At 51.9% G+C, this 23,396-nt stretch overlaps 1 protein-coding gene across 1 annotated transcript; it reads right to left on the reverse strand.

The window, feature by feature from the left end:
• Positions 1-2,953: 2,953 nt before the first annotated feature.
• On the reverse strand, positions 2,954-22,874 carry ASB13 (ankyrin repeat and SOCS box containing 13). The gene is made up of 6 exons (XM_075925083.1): positions 22,767-22,874; positions 18,657-18,844; positions 15,114-15,264; positions 9,099-9,233; positions 6,906-7,097; positions 2,954-3,274 (listed from the first exon to the last, which is right to left on the reverse strand). Exons 1-6 carry the CDS (start codon positions 22,807-22,809, stop codon positions 3,147-3,149), a joined length of 837 nt encoding a protein of 278 aa, XP_075781198.1. The 5' UTR covers positions 22,810-22,874; the 3' UTR covers positions 2,954-3,146.
• Between the last annotated feature and the right edge of the window lie 522 nt (positions 22,875-23,396).

The raw sequence follows: 23,396 nt of genomic DNA on the forward strand, positions 1-23,396 counted from the left end.
GGGGCTACTGGAGGAGTGGGCATGGGGGGAGAGAAGGGCTGGTGGAGGGGGGCAGGTCGCAGGAGGGCTGAGGGCAGTGAGAAGGGCAGGAGTCAGGACAGCAGAGGAGGGTGAGGGGTTGGGGGGCAGCAGGCCCCAGGGGAGCTGATGGAGCAAGGGGAGGAGACGTGGCAGCAGAGGGAAAAGGTAGAGGTTTATATGATATTTATTAATAACTTGGGTGATATTTATTAATAACTTATTTGTAATTACTGTTCTTATTTTTATTACGAATTTATGCCATTAAAAAACACTTTTTTGGGGGAGTGGGGAGTCCCTTTTTTGTCTGGCGAGTAGGGTTTTCCATAATTTATCGAGTCCTAATTATTACGTTATGACGTGACTTGCGTGCGAGTATTCTCGCTCGCTCTCTAGGTCTGTGCTATGCGCTACTCTGCCGATTTGCCACTTGGATACGTGTATCAGTACATAATTGCGTACTGCCCGGCTGGTAGACATGCTCACACTACGTAAGGGTGTCTACCAGCTAGGCACTACGCAACTACGCAGTCGTGCTGAATATTTTCCTTTTATAAATGTACGATTTGTGACACTGCTGTCCTTCATCTAGCTTTCATCTTTCCTGTATCTTGCAGCGCTCTTTTAAGGTAAGGAATATTTTTCCAGCAAAGAACCTTCTGCACCAAATTTATTAAAACAGGCTCAATCATCAGTTTCAATTCCTGTGTCAAATGCTGGTGCGGAAAGAATTTTTAGTGTCATGGGTAATCTACGGACTGACGAATGCAACAGATTGAGTGTTGAGTCAGCAAGAAGTCAACTTTGTGGTTTTTTAAATATACCTTTCACTTGTTTGGAAGCAAAAGATGAGTTTTTGAAAAATAAACAAATTGATAAAAACTGCACAATCTAACATAAAATATAATGTCGATTATATAATGTTGATTATAAAATGTAATGTAGATTGTCGTCAATAAACTTCGCATATCATGTATATTTTTTTTTGGACGACAAATTTTTATCAAGTGTGTCTGGTATTTTTGTTGAAACCATCTGGCAACCCTATATACTTTTATTTGAAGGTTTAAAATTAGTATTGTAAAATAAGTAAAAGAGTGTGGTAATTGTTGTTGTTTTTTTAAATTGGAACTTAATGTCCTTGTTCGAAGCTGTTTAGTGCTCAGTGACAAATGCTGCTTCTCCGTCACAAAGAAATCAACCTTGTGTGGTGAAAGAGGGTCAGATATGTACTAAAATTATGTGTAAAGGCCACTGAACCAAATGCTCTAGAAAGAAGCCGAAGGCAGACGTAACGGCGCCAAAACCTGCTGCACGTCCCTGTCGAGAAGTAAGCAGCAGGCAAATGAACGGCTCTGAAAAAAGGCAAGCATTTATTAACTGAAACAAAATAGCTGGAATCAAACCCAGCTTAGCATGGCAGAACGAAAAAAAGAGAGCAAAAAAATCCCAACCACAAATAACAAACATGCGTCAAAAACCAGCACAACGATGCGTCAAAAACCAGCATAACGATGCAAAACTTACTAATCCCAATGGAAAAAAAAAACACCCTACTATAAAAAAGGACTTGTTTTGCCATAAAACTTTGGGAGCGTCCTGCCAAAACTGGATGGATAGACCCTCAGCTCTTCTGCCCGTGATAAATCCAGTTGGCCACAGACCGGTAAGTATAACATCAATTGGCGGGACAGTGTGTGCGTGTGTGTGTGTCTGTCTACGTAAGCCTGTGCTAATTGCTTTGCCATTGTGTTCTCAGTAAACGCGGCCTGTTGCCTTTTTCCCCATCAAGATCCCGTGTGCTTCTGATCAGCATATTTTTTGGTGGAGATTGGCAAAAATCACTGGAAAGACACCCAGCGATTTTCGTGGGCTTGGATGAGGTCCACAGAGGATTACATGGCATGACTTGGGGGCTGCCTGCTGGCTTTGCTAGGGCAACTACTGGCCTAAAAGTGAAATGTGGGTCTAATGAGGGCACCCATATAATTAGCCCCTTGTTGGGTGCAGTTACCCCTTCAGGAACACAAGGCAATGCAGGACAGACTCCAGTGGAGGGAGCAGTCTGACAGGCGGTCCAGTGTAAAAAGGTGATGAGCAAAAAGCCTGGACCTACACATGATCTTAGCTAGTGTCTTTGTCAATACTCTCAGGGTATGTCTACATTACATGCCTCTGCCGACAGAGGCATGTAAAATAGGCTACCCGACATAGGCTATGTCTAGACTGCAGGCTTCTTTCGAAAGAGGCTCTTTCAAAAGCATCTTTCGAAAGAGCCTCTTTCGAAAGATCGCGTCTAGACTGCAGGCGGATCTTTCGAAAGAGAAATCCGCTTTTTCGAAAGAGAGCACCCAGCGAGTCTGGATGCTCTCTTTCGAAGACGGCCTCTTTACATTGAAGAATGCCTTCTTTCGAAAGAGGAACTTTCAAAAGAAGGCGTTCTTCCTCGTGAAATGAGGTTTACCGCCATCGAAAGAAAAGCCGCGTTCTTTCGAAATAATTTCAAAAGAACGCGGCTTGAGTCTGGACGCAGGGGAAGTTTTTTTGGGAAAAGGCTACTTTTCCCGAAAAAACCCCTGAGTCTGGACACGGCCATAGTCAATGAAGCGGGGATTTAAATATCCCCCGCTTCATTAAAATAAAAATGGCCGCCGCGCTGTGCCGGCTCAGCTGATCGTCGGCACAGCGCGGCAGTCAAGACGCGGATCGGTCGACAAGGGAAGCCTTTGTCGACCGCTCCGTTATGCCTCATGAAACACAGTTTACTGGAGTGGTCGACAAAGGCTTCCCTTGTCGACCGATCCGCGTCTTGACTGCCGCGCTGTGCCGACGATCAGCTGAGCCGGCACAGTGCGGTGGCCATTTTTATTTTAATGAAGCGGGGGATATTTAAATCCCCGCTTCATTGACTATGTCGGGTAGCCTATTTTACATGCCTCTGTCGGCAGAGGCATGTAATCTAAACATCCCCTTATCGACACGGGGGGGGAGAGGGAAGGCTGCCACAGAAACAGTATTTACACCAATTAACTTAAATTAAAGGGGATTCTGATGGGAAGGGAGGGAGAGACAAGGGACTTCATCCGGTGGGTCTAAGGATATCGTCCTTCGGCGTCACCTTCTTCCGGTCAGTGGTAGGAGAGGTATTTCCTCAATGGCCGAGGGATATTTAACTTGGCAATCTTCGCCAGCCCGTGCTGGCCGGCGGCTTTCCGCAGGCTAACCCTGCAGAGCTGCGACAGCCTCAGCGGCGTTTCTGCAACGATACGAAAGACCGGTGGCGTCACTGTGTCAGCTCGGCACGAGCCGCTTCATTCTGCCCGGCGCGGAACTCTGCAGGCCACGGGCATCGAGTCCGTGGACTCCGTGGGAAAAACCAGCCCCGCTCGGCACCTACCAGCCACGGTTGTTTGGCGGCTCAGGGAGGGGACTGGAGGAGGGTGGAGTCCAGAGACCAGTGGGTGGGGAACTTAGGGAGGGGGTGGGGCAAGAGAAGGCGGAGCGAGGGAGGGGCATGAGGGTGGAGTGTGGGGCGGAGCCTCGGGATGGAGCACCCCACGGGAAAACAAGGCTCTTTTAAACAACTAACAAAATCCTCCAAAGCACAGCATGTGCCGGTGATGGGGGACTTCAACTACCCCTCCATTGGCTGAGAAAGCAACAAGCAGGTCACCGATTATCCCACAAGTTCTTGGAATGTATTGGAGACCTTTTTTTTTTATTCCAGAAAGTGGAGAAAGTGTCGTGGGGAAAGAAGGGGAGCGCTGTCCTAGCTTTGATGTTGACAAATAGGGAGGAACGGGTGGAGAATCTGAAAGTGGAAGGCAGCTTGGGTGAAAGCGATCATGGAATGGTAGAGTTCATGATTCTAAGGAAGGGTAGGAGGGAGAACAGCAAAATGAAGACAATGGATTTCAGGAAGGCAGATGTTAACAAACTCGGGGAGTTGGTAGCTAAGATCCCCTGGGAAGCAAGTCAAGAGAACTGGCAGTTTTTCAAAGAGACATTATTATGGGCCCAATTAGCAGAACTAATAAAAGAAAGTTCTTCTTCACACAGCGTGTAGTCAACCTGTGGAACTCCTTGCCAGAGGAGGCTGTGAAGGCTAGGATTCTAACAGAGTCTAAAGAGAAGCTAGAGAATGTCATGGAGGTTAGGTCCATAAAAGGCTATTAGCCAGGGGATAGAAATGGTGTCCCTGGCCTCTGTTTGTCAGAGGCTGGAGAGGGATGGCAGGAGACAAATCGCTTGATCATTGTCTTCGGTCCACCCTCTCTGGGGCACCTGGTGTTGGCCACTGCCCGCAGACAGGATACTGGGATAGATGGACCTTTGGTCTAACCCAGTATGGCCGTTCTTATGTTCAATAGCAAATTATCCCACTGTGCAGGACAGATAGACAGTAGGGCAAGAGGCCACTTGGCTTAACCAGGAGATCTTTGGTGATCTGAAAATCCAAAAAGAGTCCTACAAAAAGTGGAAACGAGGCCAAATCCCAAAGGATGAACATAAGCAAACCACACAAGTACATAGGAACACAACTGGAAAGGACAAAGCACAAAATCAAACTAGCTAGAGGCATAAAGGGTGACAAGAAAACATTCCATAAAGACGTCAGAAGCAAGAAGAAGCCCAAGGACAAGACAGGCCCGTTACTCACAGAGTGTGTGTGTAGGGGGGAAGGGGGGGGCGGAATAACGAGAAAATGTGGAAATGGCAGAGGTGCTTTTAATGACTCCATTCCGGTTTTCACCAAGAAGGTTGGTGCTGATTGGACGCCTAATGTAGTAAATGCCGGTGAAAATGAGGTAGGATCAGAGACTAAAATAGGAAAAGCACAATTACAAAAATTGCCTAATCAAATCAGATGTTTTCAGGTCATCAGGGCCTGATGAAATGCATCCCAGAACACAAAGGAGCTGACTGAGGACCAGCCATTAGCTATTACCTTTGGAAATTCATGGAAGATAGAAGAGATTCCAGAAGACTGGAAAAGGGCAAATACAACGCCCATCTATAAAAAGAGAAATATGGACAACTTGGGGAATTAAGACTAGTCAGGTCAACTTCTCTCCCAGGAATGATAATGGAGCAAATAATTAAGCAAACAATTTGCAAACATCTCGACAATAATAAGGTGATAAGTAAGTCTATGGCTATACTACAGAGAAGATCAAATCTGCCGCTGTCGATCTTCCGGGGTTCGAATTAGCGGGTCTAGTGAAGACATGCTAATTCGAACGGAGGGGAGCTCCGGTCGATGCCGGGAATCCTGCTTCTACGAGGAGTAAGGGAAGTCGAAGGAAGAACATGCTCCCCCCAACTTCCTGCAGCATGGACAGCACCAAAAGCTGAGTTAAGGTCCTTTGATTTCAGCTACGCAATTAATGTAACTGAAGTTGCATATCGTAATTCAACCTTATCCCGTAGCGTAGCCCTACCCTAAGTGTTAGCTTTGATTTGCCACGAACAAATCACGTCAAACCAACCCGAGAGCTTTCTTTGGCAGGGTAACAAGCTTTGTGGATAGGGGGAAGCGGTAGATGCGGTATACGTGACTTGTCTCACACACAGAATGGGAAGCGGCTGTTTAGGAAGGAGTCTTGCCGAAAGGGATCTAGGAGTCAGAGTGGACCACAAGCTAAACATGAGCCAACAGTGTGACCCTGTTACAAAAAAGCAAAAGGGAGTGTTGTGAGCAAGACACGACAAGTCATTCTTCTGCCCTACTCTGCGCTGATTAGGCCTCAGTTGGAGTATTGTGTCCAGTTCTGGGCGCCACATTTCAAGGAAGATGTGGAGAAATTGGAGAGGGTCCAGAAAAGAGCAACAAAAATGATGCAAGGTCTAGAGAACATGAGCTATGAGGGAAGACTGAAGGAACTGGATTTGTTTAGTTTGGAAAAGAGAAGACTGGGGGGGACATGAGAGCAGTTTTCAAGTACCGAAAAGGGTGTTACAAGGAGGAGGGAGACAAATTGTTCTCCTTGGCCTCTGAGGATAGGAAAAGGTCCAGGTTGGATATTAGGAAAAACTATTTCACTAGGAGGGTGGTGAAGCACTGGAATGGGTTCCCTAGGGAAGTAGTGGAGTCTCCATCCCTAGAGGTGTTTAAGTCTCGGCTTGACAAAGCCCTGGCCAGGTTGATTTAGTTGGAATTGGTCCTGCCTAGAGCAGGGGGCTGGACTTGATGACCTTCTGAGGTCTCTTCCAGTTCTATGATTCTATGATTCTAAGAAGCAATGGACTTATATTGCAGCAAGGGAGGTTTAGGTTGGACATTAGGAAAAACTTCTTGTCAGGGTGGGTAAACACTGGAATAAATTGCCCAGGGAGGTTGTGGAATCTCCATCACTGGAGATATTTAAGGGCAGGTTAGACAAACCCCTGTGAGGAATGATCTAGATAAAACTTAGCCCTGCCATGAGGGCAGGGGACTGGACTAGAATGAATTCCCAAGGCCTCTTCTAGTCGTATGATTCTATGCTTGTGTGAAGAAATACTTCTTTTTGGTTTTTCTTTAAACCTGCTGCCTATTCATTTCATGTGGTGACCCCTAGTTCGTGCGTTGTGCGGAGTACACGACACTTCCTTATTTACCTTCTCCACGCTAGTCGTGATTTTATAGACCTCTGTCACATCTCCCTTAGTCGTCTCGTTTCCCAGCTAAACAGTCCCCGTCTTTTTAACACCCCGATCATTTCGGTTGCCCTTTTCTGCTCCGTGTCCAATTCCACGAGGAACAAGGAGATGATGCGATGGGGAGAAAATGGCAGCCCTAAGACGCATCGAGTTTAAGGCCAGGAAGGCCCGTGATGATGACCAGCCTGCTGAAGCAGAAACAAGTTCTAGCACAGCGGTGGGAGAAGGGACTTCGCCTCACTTACTTTCATAGTACTGCAGGCATTTGGCCGTCGGGCTCGTCTCACATGTGTAGTCGGACGGTTTCTTCCCCCGGTTGTCCCGGGCATAAACGTTTCCTCCAAATTCAATCAGCATCTCTACCAGATCCACATTTTTCACCTTGGCTGCGTGGTGAAGGGCCGTCTCATGGAGTTTGGCTGCATTCACATTTGCCCCTGGGAGCATAAACAAAACGACAGCAGTAAAGCCCAATGCAGCTAGCTTTGCTCTGGCTACATCATCTCTCAGGGTATGTCTACACTAGCCCCCTAGTTCGAACTAGGGAGGCTAATGTAGGCATTCGAAGTTGCAAATGAAGCCCGGGATTTAAATATCCCAGGCTTTACTTGCATCTTCTCGTCCGGGCGCCATTTTTAAATCCCCTTAGTCCGAACTAACTACACGCGGCAGTCAAACGTTAACTCAAACTAAGTCCTTAGTTCGAGTTAACTGTTACATCTCATTCAAAGAGGAGTAGCAGTTAATTCAAACTAAGTCCTTAGTTCGAGTTAACGGTTACATCTCATTCAAAGAGGAGTAGCAGTTCATTCAAACTAAGTCCTTAGTTCGAGTTAACTGTTACATCTCATTCAAAGAGGAGTAGCAGTTCATTCAAACTAAGTCCTTAGTTCGAGTTAACTGTTACATCTCATTCAACGAGGAGTAACAGTTCATTCAAACTGAGTCCTTAGTTCGAGTTAACGGTTACATCTCATTCAAAGAGGAGTAACAGTTCATTCAAACTAAGTCCTTAGTTCGAGTTAACGGTTACATCTCATTCAAAGAGGAGTAACAGTTCATTCAAACTAAGTCCTTAGTTCGAGTTAACTGTTACATCTCATTCAAAGAAGAGTAACAGTTCATTCAAACTAAGTCCTTAGTTCGAGTTAACGGTTACATCTCATTCAACGAGGAGTAACAGTTCATTCAAACTAAGTCCTTAGTTCGAGTTAACGGTTACATCTCATTCAAAGAGGAGTAACAGTTCATTCAAACTAAGTCCTTAGTTCGAGTTAACGTTTGACTGCCGTGTGTAGCCGTGGGCAGTTACTTCGGACTAAGGGGATTTAAAAACGGCGCCCGGATGGGAAGATGCAAATGAAGCCCGGGATATTTAAATCCCGGGCTTCATTCGCAACTTCAAATGCCTCCATTAGCCTCCCTAATTCGAACTAGGGGGCTAGTGTAGACATACCCTCATACACTCACAGAACAGGAGAACTGGAAAGAACCTCAAGAGACATTGAGTCCAGTCCCCTGCGCTATCTAGATCATCCCTGACAGGTGTCTGTGCAACCTGCTCTTAAATATCTCCAGAGATGGAGCTTCCATAACCTCCCTAGGTAATTTATTCCAGTGTTTAACCACCCTGACATCTAGGAAGCTTTTCCTAATGTCCCACCTAAACCTCCCCTGCTGCAATGTAAGCCCATTTGTGATGTCACACTGTTAACGATTTCATTTTTAACAGAAACATCTAGTTCTGCTGGGATTGAAGGGTCTGGAGAGCCGGACACCCTTCAGCGCCCACCAACCACGGACCAAATCGTGTTCATTCTCATTTCTGCTGAAAAAATGTGAACAGATAAACCCAAGCCAGAAGGCTGTTCTCCGTCCCACCTCTTCCTGCTAGCTGTTCCATCGAGCTGACGGGTGAATACTAGGGTTGTTAGATGGTGTGTAGTTGAATCGTCATGTAACCACATCACATTTTAGCAGTTACGCGACTATTCGATAGGCCCTGGGGGCGGAGCCAGCAGCCAGAGCGTTCCCGGCCCCTCTCCTGAGGACCACCCTGCTGCTCTGCACTGCTGCCTCTGATACAGAGGCAGCAGTGTGGGGTGGCAGCAGCCCCTGTCTGTGGGGGGGGGGTCTTAGCTTAGAGGCTACTTCACAGCAGCCTTCCCAGCCCCCATGCTGCTGTCCCAGACCCCTGCCCCCTCCACACCACAGAGACAGTGCTGGCGGGAACCGGCTTTTAAGCTGGCTCCCCCTCCACACTGGCTCTTGCTTCCCCCCTCCCTTGCTGCCTCTGATACCGAGGCAGCGAAGGGGAGGGGAGAGAGTAGTTGACTTGACTACCCAATAAGCCTAGACTTACTGGGTAGTCTACGAATCGACGACCCTTCTATATTCCTACCGCGCGCCCTGACACAAACCGCTCGGCTGGGCCGTACCTGCATTGAGCAGTAACTTGACGCAATCCACATGCTCCCGGGCACAGGCCACGTGCAGAGGGGTTCCGAAGTGGCAGTCGTGGGCCTCCAGTTTGGCCCCGACCTCTATCAAAAGCCGCACGCACTCCGAACTCCCTGCGGGACGAGAGCCAGTGAGTGGGACACGGGGTAGTTTTTCCCACGCTTTGTATCAGAATAGTCCTACGTTGCAGAAGCAACAGACCATGGAATCCGAGGGCTGGCAGGGACCTCAGGAGGCCACGGAGCCCAACCCCCTGCCCAAAGCAGAAAATCTTCGGTCTAGCTACCCGCCCTGGCGCTGCTAGGTGCTAAAGATGCAGACTCATCCAGGATTTGAACTCAGGACCTCCTGCACTCTAAGCAAGACTCAGACCCTTGAGATCAGTGGTTCCCAAACTTTTTGGCATCAGGCCCCCTTTTTGATTTTTGAGACACCCTCATCCCCGCACCCCCAAAAAAGCTGCAAAATTTGTTGTGAAAAAAAAAAAAGCTGCCCTTTTAAAAGCAGACATTACCTTTTTAAGGCAGCCATTTTGAAGTTTGCCCGGGATGCTCCATCCTCCACCTGCCCCAGCCAGCCCAAGCTGCACAGACCGGACTCTTTCTTAGGGGAGGAGATTAATGGGGGGGGAGACGAAAGGGGACTGGATCTCACACACACACACACACACACACACACACACACACACACACACACACACGGAATTGCTTCACAACCCCCCCAGTTTGGGAACCTATGCCCTAGACCAACAAGGCCAGACCAGCCAGCCTGCGCTAGCCTGAATGCAGCTCGCACAGGAACCAGCACGGAAGACACCACCATGCAGCCTTCAGAGAGATATTGTGAGCCAGGTACGTATCTAGGGCTGTACCACCGACGCTGAAGCCAGCGTTGTGCTGATACAGTTACCCACGCTAGGTTGGCTAGCCCGTGCTGTGCAGACCTGCCCTGGGCGTGTCATATTTAACATGTGGGACCTTCCGTGCAAAGGACAAAGACTTGGGTGTGATATTGCCCCTCTTGGGCTATCGCATGGCTGTCCACAAGAAGAGGCGGACACAAGAACATAAGAATGGGCAGACTGGGTCGGACCAAAGGCCCATCTAGCCCAGTGTCCTGTCTGCCGACAGTGGCCAGCACCAGCTGCCCCAGAGAGAGTGAACAGAACAGAGAATCATCAAGTGACCCCTCTCCTGTCACTCATTCCCAATTTCTGATAAACAAAGGCCAGGGAAACCACCCCTACCCAAATTGGCTAATAGCTATTGATTGACCTGTCCTTCATGGATTTATCTAGCTCTTTTCTGTTAACATCCTGGTCTTCACAACATCCCCTGGCAAGGAGTTCCACAGGTTGTGTGCTGCATGAAGAAAAACTTCCGTTTGTTTGTTTTAAACTTGCCACCTATTAATTTCATTTGGTGATCCCTCCCGCCCCTTCCCTTTTCTTATTTATTTTGAGTTTTCTTATCCCCCTAGTCACAACTCCGGTCATCTGAAGAAGTGGGCTGTGCCCACGAAAGCTCATTCATGTTCCTCTTGGTTTCTGAGAACAGGACAAGGAGTAATGGGCTTAAAGTGCAGCAGGGGAGGTTTAGATTGGACATTAGGAAAAAATTCCTAACTGTCAGGGTGGTCAAATATTGGAATAAATTGCCAAGGGAGGTGGTGGAATCTCCCTCTCTGGAGATATTTAAGAACAGGTTAGATAGACATCTGTCAGGGATGGTGTAGACGGAGCTTGGTCCTGCCTTGAGGGCGGGGGGCTGGACTCGATGACCTCTTGAGGTCCCTTCCAGTCCTATTATTCTATGATTCTATGTTAGTCTATGAAGTCTACCAGATCATTTGCTTGCTGTTTTTTTCTGCAACAGACTAACTCGGCTACCCCCTGAAGTTCCTCGTTCTAATGTTATGGGAACAAGTAAATACATTTTCCTTATTCACTTTCTCCACACCACTCATGATTTCATAGATCTCTATCACATCCCCGCCTTAGTCTCCTCTTTTCTACCTGATAACTCCCGGTCTTTTTAACCTCTCTTCATATAGCAGCCATTCCAAATCTCTAATCATTTTTGTTGCCCTTTTCTGAACCCTGAAGATAAACTGGACTAAACCATGTCAAAACATGGTCCAAGGTGGAGGAACTGAATCTCCTAACCAGGCTAAGATGGCTCACGGCAAGAATTTGGAAAAATAAGAACCGAACTTTATCTCTTTGAGTCCCAGTCAGGGTCGCAAAAGCACTAAGAAGCCGACAGCTTTCCCCGACCTCACAGTGGGCGACATCATACCATCTCGCAGGACAGGCCAAGGGCAGTATTATCACACCCACTGTACAGAGGGGAAAGCGAGGCACAGAGGAACTAGGGCCGTGTCCAGACTCAGGGGTTTTTTCGGGAAAAGTAGCCTTTTCCCGAAAAAACTTCCCCTGCGTCCAGACTCAAGCCGCGTTCTTTCGAAATTATTTCGAAAGAACGCGGCTTTTCTTTCGATGGCGGTAAACCTCATTTCACGAGGAAGAACACCTTCTTTCGAAAGCTCCTCTTTCGAAAGAAGGCGTTCTTCAATGTAAAGAGGCCGTCTTCGAAAGAGAGCATCCAGACTCGCTGGGTGCTCTCTTTCGAAAAAGCGGATTTCTCTTTCGAAAGATCCGCCTGCAGTCTAGACGCGATCTTTCGAAAGAGGCTCTTTCGAAAGATGCTTTCGAAAGAGCCTCTTTCGAAAGAAGCCTGCAGTCTAGACATAGCCTAAGAGACGTGACCAAGGCCACCATAGGGAGTCGGTGCCAGAACTGGGAACTGATCACTGGTCTTGCGTTCCACTCCAGCGTCTACTCCAGATCAACCTTCCCTCAACCCACATTTTGATGGGAATGTGGAGGGGCTATGGGGTGGGCCCAAGAAACTGGCTGCCTGGGGCATTTAACTGTAGGGGGCTGAGCAGGGCACTCCCAGCCTGACTCCCTGGGCTTCCTGCAGACTGCCTGGCTGGTTAAAGGAGCTGACGGGGGGGAGGGAGGGCCTTGTGGGTCTTCCCCAGTCTGGTGCCCCCCTCCCCTCCCACCACCTTTTCAGGGGGGAGGAGGGAGGCGCTGCGGCTGCATTTGCCCAGAGAAGAGCAGAGGAAGGACACAGGGCCCTGCAATTGGTCTGGCTCCTTAGTCAGCAAAAAGGAAATAACTCTCTGCCACCAGGGTATGTGCGGCTGCAGCCCCCCCCCCCCCGAAATGTCGCCCTTGCCCCCCCCACTCAGTCTTCTGTCCAGACCCTCCTCCTCATACTCCTCAATCTTGACTCCTGCACCCCCCCATGCTCACACCCCCTGCCCTGAGTCCCCTCCTCAGAGTCCCTCATACACACCAACCGTGATTCCTACATCGCCGTCCCCAACCCTAACTCCTGTTGTACTTACCCCCCCTACCCCATGCCTGAGCCCCCTCCTCACACCCTCCCACCCGAACCCTCTGCCCTAAGCCCCCTCCTCATACCCCTCCCCCCGACCTGAACCTTCTGCTCGGAGCCCTTGCCCCGCACTCCACCCCACACTTCCATTTCTTACAGGTCCTGCTGTACGTCCACTCACCCCCCTCCCCCCCACTTCTGTGCTGAGCCCTCCCTCCCCCACCAAGTGGGGCGGGTTGTGAGAGGGCAGTACCTGTAAGAAACTGACGTTACTTTCACCCCTGGTCTCATGTATGGCCTCCGCCCGGGCTACATGAACAGTTAATAGAAGTGGCTGTACCTAGCTAGGATTTTCTGCTGTGTTCATCACATGGGCTGTGTCTAGACTGCAGGCTTCTTTCGAAAGAGGCTCTTTCGAAAGCATCTTTCGAAAGAGCCTCTTTCGAAAGATCGTGTCTAGACTGCAGGCGGATCTTTCGATAGAGGAAATCCGCTTTTTCGAAAGAGAGCACCCAGCGAGTCTGGATGCTCTCTTTCGAAGACGGCCTCTTTACATTGAAGAACGCCTTCCTTCGAAAGAGGAACTTTCGAAAGAAGGCGTTCTTCCTCGTGAAACGAGGTTTACCGCCATCGAAAGAAAAGCCGCGTTCTTTCGAAATAATTTCGAAAGAACGCGGCTTGAGTCTGGATGCAGGGGAAGTTCTTTCGAAAAAAGGGTACTTTTTTCGAAAGAACCCCTGAGTGTGGACACGGCCCTGGTGTCCAAGAGCCTTATGCACAATTACTTCATTTGCCCGGTCCGGCAGAGCTTTTCATTCTGACCTCGGCGGGAACACAATGGGTCTTAATAGCACAGCTGCTGAGAAGGCCGGGGATACTTTCCACGGTGATAGTCTGATGAGCAACAGAATCTTAGGGTAGGTCCACACTAGGAAACGACTGGACTTTTCAGCTTCGAAAAGAGGAGACTAAGCGGGGATAGAATAGAGGTCTATGAAATTATGACGGGCATGGACAAAGTAAATAAGGAAAACGTATTTACAGGAAACCCCTGCCTTACGACAGCCCAAGTTGCGACCCCCGCTCCCCCCCAAACTTCCGAGCATTTTTGTAAGCGCGGAAAGGGCCGAAAACCCCCAAGTTACATCCTCGGCCCATATTTACGACGGCGCACGGGACTTATCGTACATGCGGGTTCGGGTTACAACACCCCCCACTTGCAATGTTTCCCCGGGAACTGATCGCGTTGCTAGTCGGGGGCTGCCTGTACAGGCAGTCCCCGACTTACGCGGATCCGACTTACGTCGGATCCGCACTTACGAACGGGGCTTTCTCGCCCCGGAGCTCACAGGCAGCAGTCAGCCACCTCCAACTCCGGAGCGAGAAAAGCTGCTCCCGGTGCCCCTGGTCTGCTGGGGACCGTCTCCAGCAGATCAGGGGCACCGGGAGCAAAGCGGGTCCCGCGCCAGAGCAAAGCCTCAGAGGCGAGGCACCCCGCTGCCGCTGCGGCTTTGCTCCCCATGTCCCTGGTCTGCTTGGGGGGGGAGGGGGGCGCAGCTAGTGTACCCCCCCCCCCAGCAGACCAGGCTTTTGTGTTGTGGACCCTGGGGCAGAGCAGCTGGGGCGCTGCCGGTTGGTCCCGCAGCGCCGCTCTGGGCACTACTGGACCAACCGGGCAGCACCCCAGCTGCTCTGCCCCAGGCGTCCTGATTCAGCCGCTGCTGGTCAGTTTCCCACAATATAAGAACTAGGGGTCACCAAATGAAATGAATAGGCAGCAGGTTCAAAACAAACCAAAGGAAGTTTTTCTTCAAACGGCACACAGTCAACCTGTGGAACTCCTTGCCAGAGGATGTGGTGAAGGTTAGGACTTTAACAGGGTTCAAAAAAGAGCTAGATTCATGGAGGTTAGGTCCATCAATGGCTATTAGCCAGGATGGGTAGGAATGGTGTCCCTAGCCTCTGTTTGTCTGGAAATGGATGACAGGAGAGGGCTCATGTGAGGATTCCCTGTTGTGATCCCTCCCTCTGGGGAATCTGGCATTGGCCACTGTCGGCAGACAGGGAACTGGGCTGGATGGATCTTTGGTCTGACCCCGTCTGGCCCTTCTTATGTTCTTAACTCTTTCAAAATAACGACATTCGAAATAATAACTCCCAAAATAACAAAATCGAACTAGTGCGTCCCCACTCCAGGGAAGCCTCGAAATGAGTCTGAGGAAGGCTTCATTAGCGTAGACACGCTACCTCGACTTAGAGCCCCAGGAAGCACTGCGGCGTCATTACTTCGAATGACTCTGGGGAATCGTTATTCCGAATAGCGGCACCGGCGCGTCCACACGGCGGCTCTTTCGAAATCACGATTTCGGAATGCGCATTATTCCCCGAGGAACGCCAGAGTCCCGATTTCGAAATAACGGGCTCTGGAGTGTGGACGCACCGCTTCTTCTTTTGAAATCGGGGGGGGGGGGGAATTTCGAAATCACTCCCTTGCGTAGACCGGGCCTAGTGGGCCTTTCTGGCTCATTGAAGCTGCCTTGGGCATGGGCGCCCGAGTCATCGACCTACCGGCTCGCCCAGGCTCACCGTTCATGCAGGCTTCGTGGAGAGGGGACGCCGTGTAGAGCGGAGGATTCACCTTCGCCCCGTGGGACAGGAGCACTTTCACACACTCGACGCTGCCCGAGGCGCATGCATCGCACAGGGGAGTGCTGCCGTCGATGTTCCTGGCATCCACCTCGGAGGCAGAAAGACAGTATTGCCTAAGGGGCGGCTGCATGCTATTGACAGGCCCTCATCACTCCCCGCGCTCGCGCTGACCAGCCACGCTGCCGCCGGCCTCGCGTGAGGACGGCCCCGGCGCACTACGGTTCACCAGGCCTTCAGTCCCTGGAAGAGAGCTTCGGGAAGTATTGGAAAGAACATGGCTGTAAAAGATAAAACCCGCCAGAGAATCCACCCCAGTTCCTTTTCCTGCCACTCCCGAGGCAGCTTTGATAGCTCGGCTGAAGACACAGAAAGGTAAGAAAATAAGAACATAAGAACGGCCATACTGGGTCAGACCAAAGGTCCATCTAGCCCAGTAGCCTGTCTGCCGACAGTGGCCAGCACCAGGTACCCCAGAGAGGGTGGACTGAAGACAATGATCAAGGGATTTGTCTCATGCCATCCCTCTCCAGCCTCTGACAGAGGCCAGGGACACCATTTCTGCCCCCTAGCTAATAGCCTTTTATGGACCTAACCTCCATGAATTTATCTAGCTTCTCTTTAAACTCTGTTCTAGTCCTAGCCTTCACAGCCTCCTCTGGCAAGGAGTTCCACAGGTTGACTATGCGCTGTGTGAAGAAGAACTTTCTTTTATTAGTTTTAAACCTGCTACCCATTAATTTCATTTGGTGTCCTCTAGTCTTTATATTATGGGAACTGATGAATAACTTTCCTTTATTCACCCTCTCCACACCACTCATGATTTTATAGACCTCGATCATATCCCCCCTCAGTCTCCTCTTTTCCAAACTGAAAAGTCCCAGTTGCTTTAGCCTCTCTTCATATGGGACCTGTTCCAAACCCCTAATCATTTTAGTTGCTCTTTTCTGAATCTTTTCCAAGGCCAAAATATCTTTTTTGAGGTGAGGAAACCACATCTGTACACAGTATTCAAGATGTGGGTGTGCCATAGTTTTATACAGAGGCAGTAAGATATTCTGGGTCTTATTTTCTATCCCTTTCTTAATAATTCCTAACATCCTATTTGCCTTTTTGACTGCTGCAGCACACTGTGTGGACGTTTTCAGAGAACTATCCATGATAACTCGAAGATCTCTTTCCTGATTTATCATAGCCAAATTAGCCCCCATCATATTATATGTAGAGTTGGGTTTATTTTTTCCAATGTGCATTACTTTACACTTATCCACATTAAACTTCAGGAGAGTGGGGGCTCATTTAGCTACAACTAATCAGGAAAGAGATCTTGGAGTCATCATGGATAGGTCTCTGAAGACGTCCACGCAGTGTGCAGCGGCAGTCAAAAAAGCAAACAGGATGTTAGGCATCATTAAAAAAGGGATAGAGAATAAGATGGAGAATATCTTATTGCCCTTATATAAATCCATGGTACACCCACATCTTGAATACTGCATACAGACGTGGTTGCCTCATCTCACAAAAGATATACTGGCATTAGAAAAGGCTCAGAGAAGGGCAACTAAAATGATTAGGGGTTTGGAACTGGTCCCATATGAGGAGAGGTTAAAGAGACTGGGACTTTTCAGCTTGGAAAAGAGGAGACTAAGGGGGGATATGATAGAGGTCTATAAAATCATGAGTGGTGTGGAGAAAGTGAATAAGGAAACATTATTTACTTGTTCCCATAATATAAGAACTAGGGGTCACCAAGTGAAACTAATGGGCAGCAGGTTTAAAACAAATAAAAGGAAGTTCTTGACACAGCGCATAGTCAATCTGTGGAACTCCTTGCCTGAGGAGGTTGTGAAGGGTAGGACTATAACAGGGTTTAAAAGAGAACTAGATAGATTCATGGCGGTTAAGTCCATCAATGGCTATTAGCCAGGATGGGTGAGGAATGGGGTCCCTAGCCTCTGTTTGTCAGAGGGTGGAGATGGATGGCAGGAGAGAGATGGCTTGATTATTCCCTGTTCAGTTCACTCCCTCTGGGGCATCTGGCACTGGCCACTGTTGGCAGACAGGGTACTGGGCTAGGTGGACCTTTGGTCTGACCATTCTTATGTTCTCATGAGAGTCTGTAAAATGCCAAGACTCTCTGGGGAGTCTACAAGAACCAGGCCAGGGTATGAGCTGGCGGCCACTTTCGGGGCCAGGAGAACCGGCAGTCCCGCCAGGAGCTTGGAGCTGGCCAATCGTTGGGCTGAGGGCTGCTCTATAGTCGGGCAAGAGCACCGCTCCCCGGTCTGGGATCCCACGTCATCGGTTAACTAGTGAATCGATGAAACGGGATTTGACATCCCTGCTTTCAGGGGCAGGATGTAACTCCCTGAATGCGATTGGTAGAAATGCTGCAACCCTTACGGAACACGCCGACCACGGTCCTAGAAAACCCGCGTTCTATGAAAGCGCGTGAGCGACTGTATATTGGAGAGCCGGGCTGTGGGTGAGCGGGAGAGCCAGCAAGTCCGTCTGTCCGTCCGTCTGTTTGTGCAAGAATTCCTGACCTAAACGGGAAGAGCCAGCACCACCGAATTCGGGAGGCAGCTTCCTCTGATCCTAACTTAAAGCGAGGTCAGGGGTTGATTGTGTGTGTGGGTGCTGTCCCGCCCCACATACAGGGACACAGAAAACCATACAGTGAAAGGGGCTGGCTGGGGGTGTACCCACCCCCCTCCAGTCCCATATGTGAGTTAAGGACCTGAGCAACGCGGGGTAAATCCTCTAGTACAGGTTGGACCTCCCTGGTCCGGCAACTTCGGGAACTGAGCTGTCCCGGACCAGGGAGTTTGCCAGACCAGGGGAGGTCCCTGCTGCCTGCTTTGCCCTGCCCACTCTAATGCCGGCCCCGCAGGGGCTCCCTGCTGCCCACAGGCTGCCTCAGAGTCCCCCGGGGCTCCCAAACGGGGCTTCCTGGCCACTGCAGCCCCGCTGCCTCAGGGTGTTCCCCAGGTTTCAGGGTGTTCCCCGAGGTTTCCTGCCCCTCTGCTAGGGCCGACCCCACTGCGGCCGGCAATTCCTTGGGCTTCCCGGGCTGGGCCTCCCACCGCCGGCAGCCCCTCTACAGCTGGGGGTTCCTCAACTGGAGCCAGGACTCTTCAGCCACCTGGCCCAGCTGACCCTACCGGGGAGGGGGCTCCCCAGCTACGCCTGGCCCCGTTGTCATTGGGGGTTCCCTGGCCAGGTTAGGGGCTCCCCAGCTGCTGCCGATCTGGCCTGAGTTTCCCAGCCCCCCACGTTGTCTCCCACTGCCATCTCCGGGGCCCTTTGGTCAAGCAACATCCGGGGCGCTGCCGAACCACAGATGGTGCCGGACCAGAGAGTCCCGGATTTGGGAGGTTCAACCTGTATAACCTAAAGAACACACCATATGTGACGCAGACTCCATCCCTCGCGGAAAAGGCCTGGGGGCGGGGGCGGTTTGCACCCAAATGGATCACACACCTGGGCCCCTGCAGAGAGCAAGAGCTCCACGCACTGCGTCTGGCCTCGCAGGCTGGCCTCGTGCAAGGGGGTGATCGCGTCGTAGGTGAGCAGGTTCACGCAGGCGCCGTTCGCGATCAGCTGCTGCAACTGGAGGAGCTCCCCCCGCCGGGCCGCTTCGTGAACGGGCGTCCTATCGGCCCAGAAGCCTGGGGAGACAGGAGAGACCGCGACTGAGTCTGCGGGCTGGCGATAAGGAGCCTTGTTGGGAGAAGTGGCTTGAGTAGGACGTGAGGAATTTGGGGTTCTCGTCCCACCTCTGCTATTGGGGACATGGCTCAGTGCTCCCAGGCCAATGTGCCTTACAGCTAGAATACAGGGGGTTGACAAACTAGTTGCAGTTGACAAACTTGCTCGGTAACAAACGTGTCGCAATCCATGGGTGAAAGGGTTGAGTTGGCAGCGTTCCAGGTTGACATTTTCTGGGCCGGCAAAAGGCCTGGGGGCGGGGGGATGCCAGTCCGGATGCCCGCTTATCATGAATCATAGAACCATAGAGCTGGAAAAGATAATCAAGTCCACCCCCCCGCCCAAGGCAGGACCAATCCCATCATGGGCGTGGCCAAGTTTCCCACGGTCCCATAAAGTTTGTTTATTTCCACTAGTCCTGGCTCTCGGTGTTCTGGGCTGTTTTTTAGCTCTAATTTACCCCTAACGCTGCATCTAGACTGGCATGATTTTGCGCAAATACTTTTAATGGAAACGTTTTTCCATTACAAGTATTTGCGCAAGACAGCGTCTATACTGGCATGTGCCTTTGCACAAAAGATTTGCTTTTGCGTAAAAGCATCCGTGCCAGTGTAGATGCGCTCTTGCGCAAGAAAGCTCCGATGGCCATTTTAACCATCGGGCTTTCTTGCGCAAGAAATTAACTTGGTTGTCCACACTGGCCCTCTTGCGCAAGAACACTTGCGCAAGAGGGCTTATCCCTGAGCGGGAGCGTCAGAGAATTTGCGCAAGAACCACTGATTTTGTACGGTAAAACGTCAGTGTTCTTGCGCAAATACTCGCAGCCAGTGTAGACAGGTGGCAAGATTTTGCACAAAAGCGGCACCCTAAGTGTCTTCTGAGAGCCCAGCAAGCAGTGGAAGTACAGGCAGTCCCCGAGTTACGTGGATCCGACTTATGTCGGATCCGCAGTTACGAACGGGGCTTTTCTCACCCCGGAGGACTGGAGCGGCGGGACGCCCAGATGCGCTGCAGTCCCACTGCCCCCGTCCTCCGGGGCGAGAAAAGCTGCTCCACGTCTCCCTGGTCTGCTGGGGGGGGGGAGCCTCCCCCAGCAGACCAGAGAGACGCGGAGCAAAGCCACGGAGCACGCCCACAGTGGGACAGCCCGGGCGCGCCTGGGCTGTCCCGCTGCGGGCGTGCTCCAAGGCTTTGCTCCCCGTCTCCCTGGTCAGCAGACCAGGGAGACGGAGCAAAGCCGTGGAGGACGCAGGCGGTCCCGCCACCCGCGTCTTCCTGGTCTGCTGGGGGGGGGGGCAGCTAGTGCCCCCCCCTCCTCCCGCAGCAGACCAGGCTTTTCTTGCCTACGCCTGGGGTAGAGCAGCTGGGGCGCTGCCGGGTTGGTCCCGCAGCGCCGCTCCTCGGCGCTACTGTACCAACCCAGCAGCACCCCAGCTGCTCTGCCCCAGGCGTCCCCAAGTCAGCCGCTGCTGAAACTGACCAGGGGCTGACTACAGGAAGCCCGAGGCAGAGTTGCTCTGCCCCGGGCTTCCTGGAATCAGCCACTGATCAGTTTCAGCAGCAGCTGACTTGGGGACGCCTGGGTTTCTTAGGTTGAATCCGTATGTAAGTCAGAACTGGCGTCCAGATTCAGCAGCTGTTGAAACTGATCAGTTTCAGCAGCGGCTGACGCCAGTTCCGACTTACATACAGATTCAACTTAAGAACAAACCTACAGTCCCTATCTTGTACGTATCTTGTACGTAACCGACTGCCTGTATTGGTGATGCCACTAAACATTAACCTTCCGTGGTTCAACAAATTCGCTCATTCAGCACCAGTTAAATCCCTGTCCTATTGTGGAAACAGTTGCTGTACGAAACAAAAAGGCCGTTCTGGCTCCATGTGATTTCCCCCCAGAGTTGGTAGCGCGTGCCAAAAAGCCCATTTTCAGTTTAGAAGTGCTGCCCTGTAAGGCCGTGTCCAGACTCAGGGGTTTTTTCGGGAAAAGTAGCCTTTTCCCAAAAAAACTTCCCCTGCGTCCAGACTCAAGCCGCGTTCTTTCGAAATTATTTCGAAAGAACGCGGCTTTTCTTTCGATGGCGGTAAACCTCATTTCACGAGGAAGAACGCCTTCTTTCGAAAGTTCCTCTTTCGAAAGAAGGCGTTCTACAATGTAAAGAGGCCGTCTTCGAAAGAGAGCATCCAGACTCGCTGGGTGCTCTCTTTCGAAAAAGCAGATTTCTCTATCGAAAGATCCGCCTGCAGTCTAGACGCGATCTTTCGAAAGAGCCTCTTTCGAAAGAAGCCTGCAGTCTAGACATAGCCTAAGAGGTCACATTCTGCCTCTGTTGCACATGGGCGATATGCCCCGAATACTTGAGAAAGCAGCTAGGGGCATGAACTGGAATGGTGTTTTCAGTCCGCGCTGCTGTACGTTCGTGCAATTCTTGCTCATCTTCAGACATCATCCCACCTGGCCCCTGCGCAGATTCGTGCTGGTAAAGGCAGAAGGGAACCCTGCAGGGGCATAAAGGCGGCTCGCAGGGCAGCAACAAAGAATGGGCAGCCACGTGCTATAGGCCCCATGCGGGAATGCCCATATATCTCTGAGAAGCAACCGCTCCTTGGGGCCAGGCATGGAGAAGAGATTTACGGAGAGGTGGCAACCCTGTCTCGCAGGGGGGATTAATCAACGCCTTTTGGGGCACGCCGACTTTTTCAGGGAGGGGGGCCACCCACAACTTTCCATGGCACCTCTGCAGGCCATCAAATGGCACGCGCCAGACAGCGTGAGCTGGCACACCCCATCTGTGCGAGCAGGGAGGTTGCGTGTTTGCATGTGGCCTGGGGAGGTGCCCACGTCCTCCGCAGCACGGCGCCCTTCCGGGAAATTTCCAGCTGCACCTGCTAGTGGACTGAAGCGCCCCTGCTACGTGGGACGCAGCCGACACGTGACAGTGGAATCACACGATGCATTTACCCCCTGGGGGGCATTGCTGCTCCTCCCTTGTGGTACCGGGGTCTTCGCGGCACACGTCTGCGCTGCGTTCCTTGCGCTCTTGGTTTACTGCACTGTGCGCGAGAGGGGAGGGCGGGCGGTTTGCTAGCAAGTGGCACGGCCCCAGAGGCGAGGAAGGGGGCAGAGAAGGCAAAGGTGCCGCCTAGGATTCAAGGCGAGGGTCTGTGGGGCACAGATCGGACCGCCCCGCTCCTAGCCCGGCACGCGGTCGCCTGGACGCTCCGTGGGAGCACCAGGGACACACGGGACCGTGCCACCCGGCCGCTCTCACCGCCTGGCAGCGGCTGCAGCTGGCACAGCGGAGTCCCTGCCGGTCGCGGCACCTGTCCCACGACGCCCTGCCACCGCCGCCCGCAGCAGGTGCACGCCCTTGGCGGCTTGGGAAAGGCACCTGGGCGTGAAATTGTCTTTATTCTGCTCCAAGTGGCCCTGTGCTCATGGGGACAGGAGGCCCCCCAGGACCACTGGGGGGAGTCTTCAAATTCTTTCCCCATCAGCCATGGGCCTCTCTAGGGAGCAGCTCCTGGACCCCAAAAGCCCCTCCCAACTTCCCAAGGAGCAGGGCTCCCCCCCTCCTGGAGAGCAGGACCCGCTCCCCCCATTTCACCCCTATTCTGGTGGGGGGGTAAACCCCTGCCCCAAATCACCCCCCACTGCAGGCAGCCCCCCCTCCTGGAGAGCAGGACCCGCTCCCCCCATTGCACCCCTATTCTGGTGGGGGGGTAAACCCCTGCCCCAAATCACCCCCCGCTGCAGGCAGCCCCCCTCCTGGAGAGCAGGACCCGCTCCCCCCATTGCACCCCTATTCTGGTGGGGGGCAAGCCCCTGCCCCAAATCACCCCCCCCCCCCGGAGCAGAGTTCGCCCCCCCGCAGGACTCACCGATCTCCCCCAGCCAGGAGCCGCCGCTGCGCGACTCGTCCATGGCCCTGCCCCGAACTACAAGTCCCAGCAGCCCCTGCTCACCGAGGGGGCTGATCCCCCTCCGACTCGCGGACCGCTCCGCCCACACTGCTGCGTCAGAGCGGGCGGGGGCCGAGGGGGCCAGCGCAAAGCCTGCTGGGATTTGTAGTTTTTCTTTGCTGGCCAGGGATGATGCTGTGTCATCGCTGCTTGCGGGGTGATGCACCGTGCAAGGGCCTCAGGGCGTGTCTCTCTGCTGCTGGGGGGCCAGGCAGAGCCCCCCCTCCCACCTAGCCCTGCGTGCAGCATCCATGCCTGGGTTCTGCCCAGTTACTGTCATTGCCAGCGAGTTGGGGTCGGAGAAGCCCCAGCCTTAGAGACAAGCCCCCACCCCTGAAGAGAGGCAGGACAAAGAGAGGGGAAACTGAGGCAGGGAAATGGTGACGTGGGTTGCCCAACAAAGACGGTCACCGACGAAGCCGGGCCTAGCACCTTGGCTTCCTGACTTACATCCAAGGGCCTATCCCTTAGGCCACACTGCCTCTCCAACATCACCTCCATTTCTGTGGCCAACTCTCCCCTCCCCTATTGTGTGCCTTTTGGGGAGTC

This window comes from Pelodiscus sinensis, chromosome 1 (genome assembly GCF_049634645.1).
Source record: "Pelodiscus sinensis isolate JC-2024 chromosome 1, ASM4963464v1, whole genome shotgun sequence".
Taxonomy (NCBI): domain Eukaryota; kingdom Metazoa; phylum Chordata; order Testudines; family Trionychidae; genus Pelodiscus; species Pelodiscus sinensis.

Bases quoted from the DNA above. Each gene is read 5' to 3' on its own strand.
- ASB13 (XM_075925083.1), bottom strand. From the start codon at position 22,809: ATGGACGAGTCGCGCAGCGGCGGCTCCTGGCTGGGGGAGATCG. The intron at 18,845-22,766 runs GTGAGTCCTGCG...CTGTCTCCCCAG, and splicing joins CTCCTGGCTGGGGGAGATCG to GCTTCTGGGCCGATAGGACG. The intron at 7,098-9,098 runs GTACGGCCCAGC...TTATGCTCCCAG, and splicing joins CAAGTTACTGCTCAATGCAG to GGGCAAATGTGAATGCAGCC.